This window comes from Lagenorhynchus albirostris, chromosome 14 (assembly GCF_949774975.1).
Source record: "Lagenorhynchus albirostris chromosome 14, mLagAlb1.1, whole genome shotgun sequence".
NCBI lineage: Eukaryota > Metazoa > Chordata > Mammalia > Artiodactyla > Delphinidae > Lagenorhynchus > Lagenorhynchus albirostris.
In genome coordinates this window covers 76,400,815-76,421,023 of record NC_083108.1, presented here as the reverse complement: position 1 = coordinate 76,421,023, position 20,209 = coordinate 76,400,815, and the positions used below count along the sequence as shown (strand labels likewise).

The 20,209-nt window shown below is 44.6% G+C and overlaps 1 protein-coding gene and 1 non-coding gene across 2 annotated transcripts in view; one reads left to right on the top strand and one right to left on the bottom strand.

The window, feature by feature from the left end:
• FBXW8 (F-box and WD repeat domain containing 8) overlaps nucleotides 1-13,645 on the bottom strand; it is a 114,276-nt gene extending 100,631 nt beyond the window's left edge. Inside the window, exon 1 of the mRNA XM_060121993.1 lies at nucleotides 13,251-13,645. Coding sequence (XP_059977976.1) covers nucleotides 13,251-13,571 — 321 coding nt within the window. The 5' untranslated portion in view covers nucleotides 13,572-13,645. The remainder of the gene's footprint in view (nucleotides 1-13,250) is intronic.
• Nucleotides 3,353-3,459, top strand: LOC132504571 (U6 spliceosomal RNA). Its single transcript, XR_009534958.1, has one exon. It is a non-coding gene; the product is annotated as a U6 spliceosomal RNA (small nuclear RNA).
• Nucleotides 13,646-20,209: the final 6,564 nt, after the last annotated feature.

The following is a 20,209-nucleotide window of genomic DNA, read 5'->3' as shown; positions in this document are numbered from 1 at the left end:
AAGTGTAATTGGAAGACAAACGGGTCCTTGCCTAAAAAAATAATGGAAAGTCATTTGTCTAATGTCATGCTAGGTCCCCTCCTACAGCTAATCAGCTTTACTCATCAAGAGAGAGGCATCACTTTCTCTATGCCCAGATCCAACTTGAGACTCCTTACCGTAACTATGGAGGGAATGGAGGAAAGGTGCACACAGTACAAGACTATCCTTCACAGCCCTGGACCTCCTTCTGCTTTCTCTTTTGGAGTTTTTGACTATGGTGTGGTGGAGAAGTCTACCTCATCCACTCAGTAAAGAAACAAGAGAAAAATGTTCCCTATCCTCATACAAGCAGAATAAAGGCAAAGAAAAGTCTGCACTCATGCAAACTGAACTCATAATTAGCTTTTTTTTTTCTCCCCCCTGCCAGAGGCATTGCTTTCTTCAATTGGTCCCTTCGGGACTCCCTATAAACTGATGTCTGTACTTGACACTACTGCGATGAAGCATGAGAAGTCATCTCTGTTTTTAGTTTTGCTGGTGCAGAAAAGTCACAATTCTGGTGGCAGGTGCCTTCTCCCTTTTGCCTGTTCAGTTGGCCAGTTCTCTATTCTCATCCTAGAAAATACCGCCTCTGCCTTAGCATACTCCAAACTCTGCCACCATCCTCCTTCATGCCAGCCCCCATGACCTCTGGGATGCAGCAGAGCATGGAGGGTTAGAGCACAGATTCCAACCGATCATCCTAGTTCTGCATCTGACTAGCCACGAGACCAGGCTAAATGCATCTGATTCTTAGCTTCCTCAGCTATGAAACAGATATTAACACACCTAATACGTTATTCATGGGGCAGTTATGAGAAAAAATGAAATAATGCATGGAAAGGGCCTGGCACAAGTACCCAGGCTCAGCATGCAATAACTGATTGCTAATAGTACTATTTTCTTTCCTTGAGTGGCATTCCAGGTCCCTTTTTTTCCTTCAACACATACTTTTGATTAGGTCCACATTCCGCGTAGCCCCCACGTCAGCTTGTTGTTTACACAGAAAATTGTCTCCCCTTGTCACGAGATAAGCACATGATAGTCGATGACAGTGGAAAGGGGGTGGTACAGCAGAAGCTATCATTCACAAGTATGAATACTGAAAGTATCCACACAACAAGGGCTTTTCCAAGAGGGCTTTAAAAAAAGAATCATCAATTTAAAAAGGTTATACCACAGTAATAACTACAGACGGATCTGCTCTAGTGCACAGAGGATGAGAAGGAGGTAGCCAGCAGGGTGTGAATGACCAGTCCGGGGTATTAGGGCTCCCACACCAACAAACAGTCAGAGACTCCATGCTGGTCTCACTGCTAACACACAGTGTTATGGTTCTTGATCATTTATAAGTTCTGGAGAGCAACAACTGCTTCAAAGCATTGAATTATAATTATATAAACACCAACGTCACAAAGCCAAACTTTTTTTTTAAATCACTGTGCTCTTAGAAAAGGGAACTCTCCTACACTGTTGGTGGGAATGTAAATGGATACCGCCACTATGGAGAACGGTATGGTGGTTCCTTCAAAAACTAAAAATAGAATTACCATATGACCCAGCAATCCCACTACTGGGCATACATCCTGCAAAAACCATAATTCAAAAAGACACATGTACCACAATGTTCACTGCAGCACTATTTACGATAGCCAGGACATGGAAGCAACCTAAACGTCCACTGACAGATGAATGGATAAAGAAGATGTGGCACATATATACAATGGAATATTACTCAGCCATAAAAAGAAACGAATTTGAGTTATTTGTAGTGAGGTGGATGGACCTAAAATCTGTCATACAGAGTGAAGTAAGAGAAAAACAAATACCGTATGCTAACACATATACATGGAATCTAAAAAAAAAAAAGGTTCTGAAGAACTTAGGGGCAAGATAGGAATAAAGAAGCAGACGTAGAGAGTGGACTTAAGGACACGGGGAGGGGGAAGGGTAAGCTGGGACGAAGTGAGAGAGTGGCCTGGACATATATACACTACCAAATGTAAAACAGATAGCTAGTGGGAAGCAGCCGCATAGCACAGGGAGATCAGCTCAGTGCTCTGTGACCACCTAGAGGGGTGGGATAGGGAGGGTGGGAGGGAGACACAAAAGGGAGGGGATACGGGGATATATGTATACATATAGCTGATTCACTTTGTTATACAGCAGCAACTAACACAACAATGTAAAGCAATTATACTCCAATAAATGTTTAAAATAATAATAAAATAAAAGGTGTGAAGAGTGGGGGAAAAAAAAAATCACTGTGCTCTTAGAATTGCATCTAAACTGCAAAATGATGGTCAATCCCAAACAGATCAAGTCCCAGACTCTTATGTAAATGACCTTCCCTGTTGCTACCACTGGCTGGGAATGGCAGGAAAAAAAAAAAGAAACCAACATACTAAAGGAAGGTCCACATCTTAAGAAATATGTAGACCCACAAGGTCAGGAGACCAAATGCTGAAGTTTCATGTTGCACCCTTAGCATCCTTCTGGCAAGACATTCTATCATTGGCTCTTGTAGTGGAGGCTGTGGTGGGTCACTCAGATTCCCCCTCTGGATCCATGACACCTTCCCCCCAGATGCCCAGAATGCTGCCTGCCACTGGCTCATAGCTGTGTCCCTTCCCAGGCACTGCCCTTGGCCAAAAAGCTGCCTCATTCCAGGTTACACTCCCTCCTCAACGGCAGTGTGCATCCAATGACTACTCAACAGCTGAATATAAAGACCTCTATGTGGGACCCCTCAGAAAGGCCAACCCATGAAACCACCTGCATGCAAATCTCTATCTCGGAGACTGTTTCACAGAAATTCTAATCTTTATTCCCAAATAGTCCTGTGTTCAGCACATTCACAAGGGCTCTTATGCACAACTCCAGAGACATTAGGTAACCTACTTCCCTTTCTACTAAGGAGGCAACAGTGGAATGCAGGTAAGTTAGAGTGATGTTATTATACCGAAAAACAAAAAACTAGAGCAGCTTCAGGGTTAAGTAAATCACTCATAAACTTCTCTCTCTTATTATTAGTAACATATCACCTGGGGAACACCTTACAAAAGACTGAGAGTTACGAGCATGCTGGATCCTGTGGTTAAAAATCCAATTCTTTTACAGGTACAGCATAATTTGACAAGGATGTGGAGCCACATCCTGGACAGAGGCTGCAGCCCAGTAACCACATGTACCTTAATAGTAGCAGCAAGAAGGTCCTAAGCACTCTCACTTGGTACTACCCTGGTTCACAAAGTAAAAAAAAAACAAACAAAAAACTACTACTTGCTACTAGTGTGCAGAGAAGTACCCTGCCATCTAAAAGGCGCTATCAGTGCTCGCTTCAGCAGCACATATACTAAAATTGGAACGATACAGGGAAGATTAGCATGGCCCCTGCACAAGGATGACACGCAAATTCGTGAAGCGTCCCCTATTTTTAGCAATTATACTCCAATAAAGATGTTAAAAAAAAGAATTTAACTGCAGTCTCTAAATAGGAAAAAAATTAATAATAAAAGGTGCTATCAGACTTCCATCTAGGCTATTTTGAAGCATACAGCCACCCTAAAAGTTATGGGCCATATTAACCAACTATATCTATAGTAACTTAAATATGGAAATGGACAAGTTGGCAGTTCAGAAACTAAGATATTCCAAGAAGAAAAGAGACACTTGAAATATAGGAAACGTGGTCGTACTATAAAAAAGTCAGTATGACTACAATGTTTAGAGAATAATTTAGAATGGACAAATTTATGCTACAGAAGACCATACAGAAGACCAGTAAATTTAAAGTATTAACATTCCTTCAAATTTAAAGAAGGACACCCTTTGGACAACATACAACTTGGGTTTTAATTTTTTTTTAATGGTTGAGATATTGATTCTCTCTCCAATATTGGTGACTCTTGTCGTGTATTATACATCAAAATCATCTGTGGAGGGTGTGTGTGTGTGTGTGTGTGTGTGTGTGTGTGTGTGTGCGCGTGTGTGTGTGTGTGTGTGTGTGTGTGTGTGTGTGTGTTTTAAACCAAAAGCCCAGGGTCTCACTCAGACCTAATGTCCCAAATTCCCAGGGATGGGGCTCAAGCAACTCTTCCTCAGGAATCCTCATACAAACCAAAAGTTGAGAACCACAACCCTAACTTACCAAAAGACTTAAGAATCAATCCTTTCCCAATCAAGCCAAAAGAAAAAAAAAAAAAGCCACCACAAAGGGGTCATGTTACTTTGTTAATTCAAAGTCAGTGAATACTAGATTTTCCCAAAGTCTACTGGACTTACTCCAAAAAACGCTAAGAGAAATTGCAAATAGATCCATCCCCAGGGAGGCTGATTTGTACTCTTATGTGCTAATGTAAGACTAAGTCTGTAAATGGACTGGTTTTGTGCCTTACTGTTAGAAATTTAATCTGTCTTCTCTTGTTTAGTAGAAGGAGGGATAATTACTAAGAGCCAAATCAGTAAAAAGTGAAGAAACTGACTTAAAGTTTGTTCCCAGTGTAATCTCCAGGGCAAACAACAGGAAAGATCTCTCTAGATGGTGTTTTAAGAAACTAAGAAAAGCACCTGAGTTCAACCAATAGATACATAGCATTTCTGCTAAATCTATCACTGAAAGGAGACTGTTTTCTACATGAATTTATCTCAACTTTCTACATACTGCTAAGGAGTAGACGCACACAATCTCAATCAGAAGGAACAGATGAGTTCCAGTTTCACCCGCATTTTCTTTAAGAAAAATAAAATTCGTTGATTAGGGGGAAAAAAGGTCTGAAACACTGCCAAGATAAACAGCCATTCATTTACATTCCCAAATGTGTCTCAAAACACGCTCTTATTTATACAAAAGAAAAAGAATGACGGGAGTCCACCAAAATGTTAACAGCCGTAGCCACTGAGCAATAACATTACGAGAGATTTTTGTTTTTGTCTTTCTATTCTTCTGAATTTCCTCAATATTTTTACAATAACCATGTTTCACAAGGAAAAACAATACATTTGTAAGATAAGGTGTTTTATGTTCAAAACACTATCTGAATTCAGGTCCATGCCAGGTGCTGGGGGGAGGGAGGTACTGTTAGCAAATGTATAAGAAATGATATCAACACCCAAAGAGCTAAAATCTTTTATAGAGCTAAATCACTGTCACATAAAATGGAATAAAAACTGGAGTCTACAAAAGGCAATAGAGATAGCCCCCCAAGGTATTCCCAAGTTCATCAGGAAGCCAGCTATTTAGAACCTGGAAATCACTTCTCCGACGCAACAATGCTGTGAAGAGTGGTTAAGCTCCCAAGCAGTCCACAAAAAGCCAACTTATCTTTTAACGTTTAACCTAATCCCTTGCCTTGCTATGAGAAAGAGCAAAAGGTATTCAATAAATTTTTGTTGACAGCATACGTGGATGATATAGCTGAACTTTAACACTACAACATCTAACAGGTACATTGCACGGCATACAGTAGATGCACATTAAACGTCCATGGGATTTGATTTTTTTTAATGCGCTTCCCAACTTCAAGAGCCATTATCATTCACCACCTACTGGTATGATTCCCCTGGGCACTCTGGCAAGGGGTGGACACAGAGAGCAACCTAAACGATTGGGCAGCGAGGGCTGGGGCAACCCCAGGAGGCTGGGCAGTGGAGAAAGCTAGGGAGGCAGAGGACGCACGACCTCTGCTTTCAAAGCCCCCTTTTAGTCGGATACAGTTTTTCTCTCCAGAAAGAAGTCAGCAGGGGAGGGGGAGGGGGAGCTCCCTTATCAAAAGCTTCCGGTCCCAGAGGGGCCTGTGTGGGTATAGTTTGTTTGTGGAAAGAGTTTCACGTCAAGGGTCCCAAATACTCCAAACACATTCGTACCATCAAAATTGGCTATATAATTTGTAGAGCCCAGTGGAAAATGGAAATGCGGGGCCCCTTGTTTAATATTAAGAATGTCAAGATGGCAACAACAGAGCATTAAACCGAGCACAGGGTGCTTCTAAGCCTGGGGCCCTATGTGACCACACAGGTCACACGGGCCCACGAGGCCAGCTGGCCCTGGCCACCACAGAACCTTTGCACTTGCCATTCTCTGCCTAGAATGCCCCCCCCCAATCTCTGCACACTTGCTCCCTCACCTCTTCCATAAGCATGACCTTCCTAGGAAGGCCTCTTGGCTAGCACTATCCCCAACACATACACACTCTGTCCCTTCCACCTGCTTTCTTCTTCTCCAGGGCATCTATTACCTGACAATTATTTGCTCATTGTCCATCTCCCTCTTGCCCAGAATGTGGGCTTTATAAGAGCATGAATTTTTTCTGACTTGTTCACTGCTGTAGCCTCAGTGCCTAGAAGAGTACCTGGTACCAAGAAGCCACCTAATGAGTACTTGAGGAGTGAATGAATGGAGCCCAGGCTGCTTCAAGCAGCAGAACCTTTCAACAAACAGACGTCCTAAGTTACAAGTTGTTCTAGTGTACACAGAGACCATTACAAAACATGTCCAAGTAGACATGTGCTCACTCGTAACAGGAAAAAAATACATGGCACTGACAAGAAAACATTTTAGTTGGAGTAAAGGAAAAGGCAGAGAACCTTGGGCTGGAGGGATCAGGGGAGAGTTAACATAGGAACAAGAATCAAGTTAAGCCTTAAAAGGAAGGAAGGCAAAGGACAGAAAGAGGAAGGAAAGTCACTCCAGGTAAGCCAGTGCATGAGCTCACATTTGACTCGGTTGCCTTCTCATTTTGTATTAGTCAGTTCCCCTACTTGTTTCTAACTTTAAAAAAAGAGGAACGTCAAGTCATCAAATTGACCTGCTGACAACATAGATGTAGGCTCTGACAAATTAAATATCGACAAAGTGAGCAATAAATACTGGCCAACAGTATTAAAACTTTCATCAGGCCTGAAAACCCAAATCGTAACGCTCTGAATGTTCACAGGGGTTCTAACCATCACAGAGCCTCCTTGTGAGGCTGTTGCTGGAAGCAGCAGCTCTGCCCATGCTATTTCAATTCCACACATGCCGACGGGGCCCCCACTGCACTGAGTACCATAGGCGGGGTTACAAGAGGAAGACAAGAGACGCCGCCCTCCAGGGATTCCAGGAGGCGGCCTGAAGCAAGAGGCTCACCAGGGATAAGCTTTAACAAAGAGGAAGTGAGATAGTATAATGAACTTTTCTGCAATACTAATGATAATAATAGCACCAGCTTTAATTTACTGTCTGCTTATTGTAAGCCAGCTTGGTGCACTAAGAATGTCCCAGCCTCTACACAAGATCATACTAGCCTGGTCCTCATCTGATAAGTAAGGCAGGGTCAGTGACCTGCCCAAGGTCAGACAACAAGTCCGCAGCAGAGACCGCACCTGAACTCAGGTCCACCCGATTCTGAGCCTGGACTTGTAACCAAAGCCATCCTGCTCCATTAATGTTACCCTTTCAGTTAAAAGAAGCAACACTAGGCTTCTGAGGTCAGGGACTGTGTCCATTCTGCTTACTACTGATTCCCCGGCACCCAGCTGATCCATAAATGTGTTGGATGAACAGAAAACACCTACATTGCTACAGTTAGTGCCGCTTCAAACAGTTACCCACTTAAAGTGGTCATCTGTCGTTTCTGCCCAACATCCATCCCCTCTTTTCTTTTAGGAAACCACCCCACTCTTGGTCAACATGCCTTAGGTGGGGCTGACCCCACTCTTACCTTCAGGAGTGGGCAGTGGATATGAGCCTGGCCAGTTTGCGTCAGTGACTGGTTTGAGGATGGCTCCATGACCCAGTCTGGATCAATGGGAATTTAAGTTCATAACTTCTGCTGCATAAAACAGATGCTCTCTTTCCCCCGGGTTGATAAGCTGACAGAATATAAGACTGGAGTTGCTGGCAGCCATTTTATCCCAAATTGGGATAAAGCCAATTCTATGAATAAAGCCAAGGCTATGAATAAAGCCAACAAAAGGAAAGCAGGACTGAGAGATGGAGAGATTTCTACAGAGAAAAACAATTTATAACTATTGAGGTAACTGATGTTAACTAAACTTACTGTGGTAATCATCTTGTAACATATACACGTGTCAAGTTACTGTGCTGTACCTGTTAGTGCTCTATGTCAATTATATCTCAGGAAAACTGGGGTGGGGGGAGGACAAATAAAAGAGAGATGGAGAGACTGCTAGTTACATCATAAAACCACCCAGAACGAGGACCACACCTGGAATTTTCAGTTACATGAATCAACAGATTCCAGTTTGGTTTTTTTTTTTTTTGCGGTACGCGGGCCTCTCACTGTTGTGGCCTCTCCCGTTGCGGAGCACAGGCTCCGGACGCGCAGGCTCAGCGGCCATGACTCACAGGCCCGGCTGCACCGCGGCATGTGGGATCTTCCCGGACCGGGGCACGAACCCGTGTCCCCCGCATCGGCAGGCGGACTCTCAACCACTGCGCCACCAGGGAAGCCCCCAGTTTGGTTTTTTTTAAGCCAGTTTGAGTTGGGTGCTGACTGCTTGCAGCCCAGAGTCCTGACACATCACCTAAATAGAGACGGGACTGAGCAACTGGATTTCATAACCACCACAGTGAAGAGAGCAGCAGCATACTTGCAATTATATTCCACTATCTGTGAGAAGCCCGAATTTACTGAGAAAGGGAAAAAAGACAAAAAAGACAAAGTGCCTACTGCCTCTAAAATTCTATGCAGGGCTGTATCATTTCTTTCACTAACTCAACCATACACCAAGAAGACAATTTAGGTGTCCCTAACTCACCACCTGAAACAGATGGTTTCTAAGCACTATTACTAAAAGCTTCACAAGAGAAGATGAGGCTCAATGGGAGTCGTTTCTAAGTTTTCGTTTCAGCTGGGCTTGTCCATCAAAGGTCTTGCCTGTACCCAGCCATGTGACACTGTAAGGTGATGCTGTTCATGTGCCCATCAAGAGGCAATTTCACACCTGACTGCTAACGTTCTAGTTGTTCTTGCTCTAGTGATGATACTGAAAACTGAAGTGAAAGAGACTGCACCAAAAATACAACAGGATGTGCTGGTGTAACAGAGTGCTCCAAAGGTGGGGAAAAAAGGGGAGAGGGGCTGTTAGGAGGTGGTACCGGCTTTTTATTTCCCTTTCATGTCAACTGGATGAGCCTATCAGAGTTTCTGGGGAGTCCCAGATGAACTAAATTTTCCTTTTCAGGAGTCTCCCACAGATCAAAGGATTCTTGGGAAGACATAAGGCAAAGATCACAAACTCATGGCCCAAGGCAAATCTAGTCAAAGGAAAGGCGTCGTTTTCTATCGTGTACATATGTTAACAAAAACTAAAAGTGGGAAGAGTTTTTGCGGTAGATAGTTATATTAACTAGTCCCCTAATTTGTTCACGCCTCTCTGTGTTCAATCATTTGGGTATCTGACTCTGGGTGAGGCCATATGAATTGCATTGGTCAATGAGACAATAACAAACATGACCTAGGCAGAGACTTCAAAAGCACTTGGGCGTTGGGACTTGCCTTTTTGCTGCTCTCATAACTCTGGTAAGGTCCACCCAGGGCTAATGTGCTGGAAGATGAGACACATAATCCAGACACACACACACACACACACAACCAGAAGTGGAGCTGCCTCGCTGACAGGAGTTAACCTCAGACAGGTACATGAGCCCACTCACGCCCAGCTCAACTGTCACTCTGCAAGATGGTGAGCTAAATAAATCTTGGTTGTCTTAAACCAAAGTTTTCGGGGTTTCTTGGTAGCAAAAACTGATAGAGCCCACATAAAAATACATAATCGCAATTTGGGGGGAAAAATCCCTAAAGACTCTGCAACACCAGGACCACATTCCTACACAGCAACAAGCAGCTGACCTGGGCAGAGGCTCTCGCTTTTAGCCCAGCCACAGCTTAACATTTTCCAATTCATCACTATCATCTCACCCATGCTAGGGTCACGTTCAGTTGCCATATGTCGTCTCAGTTGGGTGGTGGTATATTTATGGCAAAGAAGAAAGTGAAATACTATATTCCACATACTCCAGTTACTATGAAAAGTGAAAAAAAAAGTACAACCACTTTGGAAAATGGTCATTATCTACTAAGGCTGAACATACACATATCTTGTAACCCAGCAATTCCACTCCTAAGCAAATACCCAAGAAGAGTGTGTACATATGTTCCAAAAGATGTACAAAATGTTCACAGCAGCACTATTCCTGACAGCCCCAAACTGGCTATTAACAAACTAGTTATCAGTAATGCCCATCAGGGCTTCCCTGGTGGCGCAGTGGTTGAGAGTCCGCCTGCCGATGCAGGGGACGCGGGTTCGTGCCCCAGTCCGGGAAGATCCCACATGCCGTGGAGCGGCTGGGCCTGTGAGCCATGGCCGCTGAGCTTGTGCGTCCAGAGCCTGTGCTCCACAACGGGAGAGGCCACAACAGTGAGAGGCCTGCGTACAGCAAAAATAAATAAATAAATAATAATGCCCATCAACAGTAGAATTAGTAAGATGTGGCATATTCATAGGGATAAATCTCATACATAATGCTGTGCACAAGAACCCAAAAGTATGTGTTGTATGATTCTACTTATATACTTCAAAATCAGATAAAATTAATAAAACGTTAGAAGTCAGGTGAGTGGTTACCCTTGGGTGGAATGGCACACATACGGGTTCTGAAAAGCTGGTAATGCTGTTCTGTAACCTGGGTGCTGTTTACATTGATGTGTACACTCTTGGAAATACATCAAGATGTACATTTATGGTTGGTACACTTCAATAGAGAGGTTGCCTTTTTAATTTTTAAAAAGTGGGGAAACAAGACCAAGAGGAGGGCTGTGCTTCAAGAAAAAATGGTTAAGTATTTTTCTTTAGGGGTATTGTGAAGACAATATCTACACCGTTATGTTTACTACTTAATGTGACAAAAAGAACGGTAGCCGTTATGAAACAAATTATTACAAAAGTATGGCTGGAATCTGAAGACACAACACCTGATGAACTAGGGAAAAAAGGATCAAATGAGTAACATGTAGCCTACTTCACTCATTGGCATTTCCTCCCTGCCCTCTGTGGGCTTTGGGACTTACAACCCCTGAAATACCTTTTCTATAAAGGTGGCCATCATTTCTCAGACTGAAGATACTGGGTGGGTCCCATAAAACAATTACTTTCCTAAACCTCATCTGTCATATGGGGCTAATGCTGTCCACTGGTGAGGGCATTGGGAGAACTGAAGAAGACGTCTCTAAACCCTGACAAGACAATACCCAGGAGACAAACAAGTAAGCACGCAATGAATTATGATTACTTTATTTTTTATTTATAGCAGTGTTACTGATGATTGCTAAGTACAAAAAACAAACAAAAAAACAAAACCACTAGCGGTGCCCCAAAGTGTGGATGCTCCTCACGGTAGCCTAGAGCCTAGCAGAGCCTAATGTGGTGATTCCAAAGGGAGCAGAAGGGATCAAGGGCATATACTCCAGGGCAGGCTTTTTCTAACTATAAATGAAACAGATTCTGAAGTCCCTTGGATCCTCCAGCAGGCAGGCCGCTTCCATTTTTAGGATACTTCAGTTAGGGCTCCACTATTTTTGGTATCAATGCCTGTGCCTCAGGAATGTTAGGACTAGAAAGACTAGGGAATCCAGACTTCAAACCAAAATAAGCTTACAGCTGAGAACAATGTCTCAAACTCACCTGATCATCCCAATCACCAGGTTTCTGGGCCCCTCCTCTGGAAACTGATGCAGCAGGGCTGGGAAGGGCCAGAACCTATATTTTAATAAGGCTTAATGTGACTGTTACAGCAAGTCAAGTTTAGGGAACTCCTACCTGGTGAAATTTAAAGTTCAACAGATCTGAATCCAAATTCAATCCCAAGAACTTGCAGCTGGGTAACCCTGGGCAAATTACAGAAAACCTGCATTTCCTCGTTTGTAAAATGAGACTGACAATACCTACCTCCCAGGATTGTTGTGACTCCTGAATACAATGCCACATTCAGTGCGGAGGATTTGCGCGGCCCCAAATGTGCCTTTGTCCTAATAATCCACATTCCTGTTTCTCTTTACCCCCAAAGCTGGTCTTGCCTCAGCCTACAAGTTTACTTTTATGGGGATAACTTGTGTGTAGATCTGGACTAGCCTGAACGACTTATCAGGTGCTAAGTCACCTTCCCAAGGCATTGACAAATTTAATTTTTACATGTCAGACTTCTTCAGTGATGACCCGCTTCTTACACAAGCACGCATGACGCCAATATGAATTTTCATATATAAGAATTAACACATTAAATGAGAACGCTTATAACACACACACACAAAGTTGCTATCTAACCTTAGAGATAGGCAGAGCACAGAACCAGAAACTCTGTGAAATCTTATAGCTACTAATGTTATTTGAATATAACTACATATTATGTTGAATAAGCCATTTCTTCTGGAAACAGCTTAGCAATTACAGAATTACTCCCTATTGAGAAGCCATAGACGCTGCCTTTGAGCCCAATTTAAGTCACTAAAACCTGCTGCCTTTTTCCAACTCTTAAACATGAATGTGTTTCAGGTGATCTTGATTGTGACAACTCTGTGAAAGGGGCTTTTTTTTTTTTTTTTTTTAAGAGAAAGGGTTCCTAGCTTACTCCAGATTCTGGAAGGGATTCATGCCCCACAAAATGTGCACTATGATTAGCATGGAGGTTCTTATCAAAAGTTTTTTTTCTGCTTTAACTGAAGTAATACATGAACAGTTAGAAAAACTTGAACTGTACAAACACTATATAGAGAAAAGTTAAAATTCCTTCCTATCCACGTCGTGAGTTCTCCTCCACAAAGGCAACCTTGTTAAAAGTTTAGGAACCCTTCTAGATCAGGATTTCTCGGTCTCATACTTGCTGACATTTTAGACCAGATAATTTTTTGTGGGTGCTGTCCTGTGCATTGTAGAATGTTCATGAGCATTCCTGGCCTCTACCCACTAGACGCCTGCAGCGAACACACCCCCGCCCCAATTGTGGCATCTAAAAATGTCTGCAGACACTGCCAAAACGGGGGACAAAATCGCCCCCAGCTGGGAACCACACCTTCCAGAGATACTCAATGCACGCACAAACACAGCGGTGTGTACCTCTATTCATTTCCCCACCCCCACACTGTGGCACACAGTTACTTTCCAACTCATTAGGCCATTTGTACCGGGGCGACGGCCAGCCCGTGCCTCGGCGGGACGCGACGGCCACTCACCAGGTCCCGGATGAGCTGATCCACCAGCTGCTCCCCGCCGCCGGCAGCCTCGCGGGCCGGAGGGGAGCGGGAACGGCTCGCCGCCTCCTGCCTCTCGGCCCGGGTCGCCCGCGCCGCCGGGGGCCGCCCCGCGCCCTCCAAAAGGCCCTGGGCCAGCGCCAGGTACCCCGAGGCCTGCTGCTCGCCGCGCCCAGGGACCACCTCGGGCCGCCACGGCCGTCGCTCGGCAGCCTCGGGCCGCCGCCGCTTCCTCAGCGCCTGGGCCTGCGCCAGCTCCTCCTGCCAGTGCCGGCGGAACTCGTCCAGACTGTGGTCGGCCATCGCCGCCGCTCCTGGCCCGCCGCGTCCCCCTCGGCCCACCAGGTGCCACGGGACGGTCCCTCCGCGGGAAGTGTCCGCCGCCACCGGAAACCGCCGCCGCTGCCGCGCTCGGGTTCCGGGTGGCCTGCCCGGCCCCGCCCCGCCCCGCCCCCAGTGCTCCCCTCCGGCTGTCCCTGGCGCTTTGGCTTGCGGCAACCCAGGCCGAGGTCTGTGCCCTGCCCCCGCCCCCAGCTTTTCAACTTTCCGCTTGTGGCTTTTGCCAAGCGCAGAGTGTGCGCCAAGCCCTGTTTTTTCATTCAAACATGCATTGAGCAACTACTATGTCAGATGCTGAGAATTCAGTATTTGAATCTGCAGCAACAAAAATAATCTCTTCCCTCTTGGGGTTTGCATTCAAGTGAGGGGGTGGGAAGGAGGAGGCGTTCAACAAACGAATAAGAACGTTTGAATCCGTGGGAGGCGTTATGAAGAAGCTAAAACAAGGTAAGGTAATAAAACAAGGCGAGGGACGGGGATGGGAGAATTACTTTTAGAAGGATGGTCAGAGAATGGACTGTCTGATATGTCATGTGAACTAAAAGCTAAATGAGAGAAACCAGCCATGGGAAGATCAGATCTCAGAAGAGATCTTTCCGGAAGGAACTGCAAGTGAGAGGGCTATGAGATTGGAAAGAAAGAGGCATACAATAGCATACCAACTTCTAAGGGCTTTGTATCTGTTGTTCGCTCCTCAGGGACTTTTATCCCCACCTTGACCTGGTTAACTCTTACACATCTTTCATATCTCAGTTCTCCTCCCAAACCCCGCCCCCTCAAATCAGGTCTCCCTGCTATTCATTCTTAACAGCATCCCATACTTATAGCACAGAACACAATTTGTAATTTTATATCTGTGTGATGTCTTACTAACATCTCCCTTCCCTACTGGACTGTCAGTTCTTAGCTTGGAAGGCCAGTGATTAATAGGAGCTCAATAAATATTTACTTAATAACAACCCTTAAAGTGAGAACTACTGTCTCCACTTTACAGATAAATAGCCACAGATCACGCAGCTGGTAATTTGCAGACCCAGGATTCTAATCCTCTTTCTTACTCCATACCTGACCTATTAATTATCAGAACCTTCAAGGAGGTTCACTGAAGCGTTGTTTATAGTGCTAAATATCAGAAGCAATCTAAGTAGTTGACAATAGGGCGTTGGTTAATTAAGTTATGCTCCATTAGAATGTAAGAAAGATCCTAACTGGCTTGTCAGCTTCATGAGGGCAGAGACCTGATCTATTTGTTCTTTGCTATGTCTTCAGTGCTCAAAACAGTGTCTGGCACATAGTACTACAAATAATGAATGAGTAAATGAAAAACTGTGCAGCTATTGAAAAACTGTGCAACTATTAAATTACATTGGAGAAGAAAACTTAACTATGTGAAAGTTATTCACAATACAGCAAAGTCAGGATACATAACTGTAGGTATGGCATGATCCCAGTGGTGTCTCTTATAGAGAGTGTATGCATTAAGAAGAATATACACCCAAATCTTACCAAAAGAGATCTCTAGAGAGAACAGAATTATGGGTGTTTTAGTGTTCTTTTTCTTTATCTGTATATTATAATTTGCTACAATAAATGTTGTCCCAGCCTGAGTTCCTCCAGAAAGCAGAGCCCGAGACCTAGGCTTGCAGGCAGCTAGTTATTTGTAGGAGTGATTCCAGAGAAGAAGCGTGGGGGACTGAGAAGACTGAAACAGGGAAGGAGGGACAGCTAATCCAAACAACATTCTTGAGCTGGTCCTGTTCTGGGCAACTTACACTCAATCTCACTGGGACCTTCTAAGGAGCCTTGAAGATTGTCCTCCCAAGAAGTAAGAGCTGGAAGGGAACATTTATCCACTGGCTCATCCTCCGTTAGAGAAAGGTTAAACCATGGGTTTTACATAATCTTTCACTTCCAGGTTGAATATAAGTAAACAGATTCCCATGGATGTCCCACACCAAGGCAGTGAAGAGACGCTGGGGCAAAAAGCAAGAGATACTCTACACAGCTAACAGGAGGGTCTGTCAGGCACAAGTCAGTTGCTACAGCCAGGGCTAAAGTAAATGGCAAATCAAGAGGATGTAGTGTAGGGCATTAGAAGTGCCCAATAAGTATTTTTAGTTATAAAGATAAAATGAGTTATTTTCCCCCCAAAACACTCAGCTAACATCCCACTTCATTCTAGATGCTTTCCATATGAATTCCAAAGATCAAACTTGTTTTTATTTATCTGCTTGTGGGTCAGAAGGCAAATAAGGCTCTTATGGAGCATCTAATACTTGAAAAGCAAACTAGAAAAAGTTTTAAATGCCTAATTTTGATGGTCAAAAAGTCAGTTTCCTCTTGCCCCTTTGAAAGAATTTTAAGGGGCTGAGGGGGCAGGCTAATGGGGCAATTAGTCACCCAGGGAAAATGAAGAAAGAGGGGAGAAAAATGCTAAGAGGAAGGGAAATACTGTCCTTTTCTCAGTATTACCTACCATTCACTAAGAATATCATGTTGATTTTATATCTTGCCAATAAAATAGCAAATTCCTGGGCCTCCATATCCTTAAATGAAAAATAAAGGTAAAGGGCTTCCCTGGTGACGCAGTGGTTAAGAATCCTCCTGCCAATGCAGGGGACACGGGTTCGAGCCCCGGTCCGGGGAGATCCCACATGCTGCGGAGCCACTAAGCCCATGCGCCACAACTACTGAGCCTGCGCTCTAGAGCCCGCAACCCACAACTACTGAGCCCACGTGCCACAACTACTGAAGCCCGCGCGCCTAGAGCCCGCGCTCTGCAACAAGCAAAGGCACCGCAATGAGAAGCCCGCGCACCGCAACGAAGAGTAGCCCCCGCTCACCGCAACTGGAGAAAGACCACACGCAGCAACGAAGACCCAACGCAGCCAAAAGTAAATAAGTAAAATAAATAACTTTATTAAAAAAACAATAAAGGTAAAGCTATCTTCCCTTCAGAGTAAGACTGGTAAGATGCCATAAGATGTGCCATATGCTAGCATCCATAAGGCACACAGCAAGCGTTCTGTGAATAACCGTTATGATCCACATTAATACGGTCTTGGCAGTTAGATTATGTCTAACCTATCCTCTGTACGTCTAGTGTTCCATGAGCCTCACCTTTTCCCCTGTCAAGAGTGTTCCTTGCAAGTCCAATCCATTAGAGATCTTTGGTTGCAAGCAACAGATATCAAATCTCGATACCTCAAGCGTAAAGTAATCGAACTCGGAGAAATAAAGGAAAAGAGGAATGCCTAGGCCCTTGGAATGCCCAGAACCAGATCAGATTCAGAGATGTCATTATAGGAAATCCTGAACCATCCATTTTGGTTACATTCACCACCTGTCTTCCATATTCTGGGATTCAAAATCCCAGAGCAGGAGCTCTCAGAGTATGGCCCTTGGACCAGCATCACCTGGGGACTCCTTAGGAATGCAAACCCTCAGGCCAGACTACTGAATAAGATACTCTGATGCAACCCTAGCAACCCGTGCTTTAACAGTCCCTCCAGGTGACTCTGATGCACAATCAAGTTTGAGAACCACCATCCCAGAGGATCACTGGAATGGCCTAGTTTGGGTCACATTCCAGGCCCTGACTAAGGAGCGGGGTCTACAGTGGGGTGGATTTCCAGGACCGTATGAAGTGAGGCAGCAGAGTTCCCCAAAACAGCAGAAGGGGGAAGGGATACTGGACCAGGCTAAAACATCTGCAAGGCTGTCATAGGAAGGAGGCTCTGGGAAGTCAGTCTTAGTGCTTCCCATGCCTGCACACCTCCTCTGCCCATGGTCGAGATGTTGTACGCTCCCCTCCAAACCCCAGCTCTGCCAGAGCCCCAGAAAGATGGCTGAAAAATGGCCATCACCCTTCCCCAAGTACCTCCTGCCTCACACCTCCTCCTCAGACCACTCATATGCTGGACTACAAGGGTTCAAGAACTTCTTCACTGCAGAGTCAGGGAGGTCTCAAAAAAGTAGTTACAGCGGGAGACAGGAGCAAAGATGCTCTCATGTACAAGGTAAGAGGGTTTATCAGTTTCCATGGCCGCTGTAAAAAATTCATAACACACAAACAAACTAAGTGACTTAAAAACAACACGCAATTATTCTTTTATAGTTCTAGAAGCCAGACGTCCAAGATCCATTGCGTGGGGCTGAAATCAAGGTGCTGGCAGGGCCCTGCTTCCTCAGCGCCTTGAGAGGAGAATCTGTTTTCTTACCTTTTCCAGCTTCTAGAACGTGCACTCCTTGCGTTCCTTGGCTCGTGGCTCCATCTTCAAAGCCGGCAGAGTAGCGTCTTCCTTCCGCCATCACACTGCCTTCCGTCTCTGTGTTCAGATCTCCCTCTGCCTCCCTCTTATAAGGATTCCTGTGATTACATAAGGCCCACCTGGGGAATCCAGGCTCCTCCTCTCCCCATCTCAAGATCCTTAATTTACTCTTTTTTTTTTTTTTTTTTTTGGCCACTGCGCAGCATGCAGGATCTTAGTTCCCCAACCAGGGATGGAACCTGTGCCCCTGCAGTGGAAGCGAAGAGTCTTAACCACTGGCCCCCCAGGGAAGTCCCTCAAGACCCTTAATTTAGTCATATCAGCAAAACCCTTTTTGCCATCTAAGGTGGCATTCCAAGGTGCCAGAGATTAGGACCTGGCTATCTTTGGGGGCCATTGTTGGGCCTACCACAGAAGGCCTTCAGCGACCACAGAGCCAAATGCCTTCAGGTGACTCCACGAAATCAAAATGAGGCAAGTAGAGCAGGTGTGGACAGCGGCAAATGGAGTGTGGACGCCCATCTAGAGGGGAAACCGAAACTCGGCTCCAGCCGCCGTTGGATCTTAATCGGAATCTTCCAAATCCCAGTATCTTGATTTTTAATGACTAGCAACAAATTTTGATTTTTAAAGAATAAAGATTTTTATTAAAAGTGTAAATTGCATTCAGTAGCCTCCAAACCCCAAAGGTAGTTCATTCTTGAGCAATCCATCAATTAGGACAAAGCTCCCTTCCACTTACCATTAAGATACCTCTTTAGCTCTTGTGAGCAGGATTGAGAAACGACACCTCATTTGGGGCCACTAATGAGTGAAGGACACCAGGAGACTAACATGAAACTAATAGAAAGAAATAATTGTGACTTCAAAGTATAGTGTTTAGAAACATTAACAAAAACATCAGAATTTTACAAGCAGCCATTTCGCATATCAACATGACCCTGGTGTATTCGTTGCTATAGGCATTATTGCCCTTTGTTGCTGTTTTATGCCTTCATAAATAGCAAAATATAAAATTCCTTGGGGAACAACTCTGGTCTTAAAGAAAAACTATCTATAGCAAGAAACAATTTGCTTGTTCTTGAGAATTCTCCCATCAATAATTCCATTTTTAAAAATGTTGCACAGACGGAATTCAGTGTCAGCTGCCAGTTACAGACTTAATCACTTAAAAGGAGGTTGTCCCATATGGACACCAGTCCCCATATCTGTTTCTCTCTCCTCAGTCTCCTCTTGTTTTTATTGAAGCCCTCACCCCTTTCATCTCCCCAGCCCGGTTCCAAAACCACCCCCTCCGTAGGTGTTACTCTCCCCAGGGTTCTATCCCTGGGTCCCTGTTATTTGTCTTGAAAGTTCAGCTCCACCTGAGGCTCATCAGAGACGCTCTGTTAATGGAGGTGGCCATGGTTTGGGGGCTCTCACTCCTGCTTAGACTCTGAGACTCCAGGAGCTGATTTCCTTGCCTGCCTACTTAAGAAGCAACACACCAAGGCAAGCTTGGGTTTTTCCTGGAGCCGTCCCCGTCTGGGTTCACAGGAACAGATTCTTGTTAGCATGACTTTGACCCTGACTCCGTTAAGACAGGAACGCTGACATCGTTTCTTCAATTCCAAATCCTCCCTCCCAACTTGTTTCTCTGCAACCCCGACCAAGTGTTTCCTATCTCAGCAAATGACGCCGCTGTCCTGACGTTGCAGCCAGGAAGCTGGTTGTCCCTCTCCCCTTCCTCTCACATCAGCAAGTCCTGACAATTCTACCTTCACAATATATCTTGAATCTGTCTGCTTCTCTCCACCGCCCCTGCCACCATCCTGGTCCAAGTAGGGTTGCCAGATAAAATACTGATGCCCAGTTAAATTGGAATTTCAGATAGACAATGATTTATTTTTTTTTTAGTGTAAGCATGCCTAAGCAAAATTTGAATTTCAGATAAGCAAAGAATAAATTTTTAGTATAAATATGTCCTATGCAATCTGTGGGACATACTTATATTTAAAAAAAATTATTTGCTTATCTGAAATTCCAGTTTAACTAGGTGCCCTTTGTTTTTATTTGTTAAATCTGACAGCCCAAAGCCCAAGGCATCATCATCACACCTGGAGTATCTCCTCACTGGTCTCCCTACCTCCACTCTAGCTCCTGGCAATGAATAAAAACCGACAGAGAGCTTTTGAAAAAGTGAATCATGGATTTCCCTGGCGGTCCAGTGCTTAAGACTCCATACTTCCAATGCAGGGGCATGGGTTTGATACCTGGTTGGAGAACTAAGATCCCCCATGCCCTGCAGTGAGGCCAAAAAAAATAAAAAGAAAAAGTGAATCAGATCAGCAC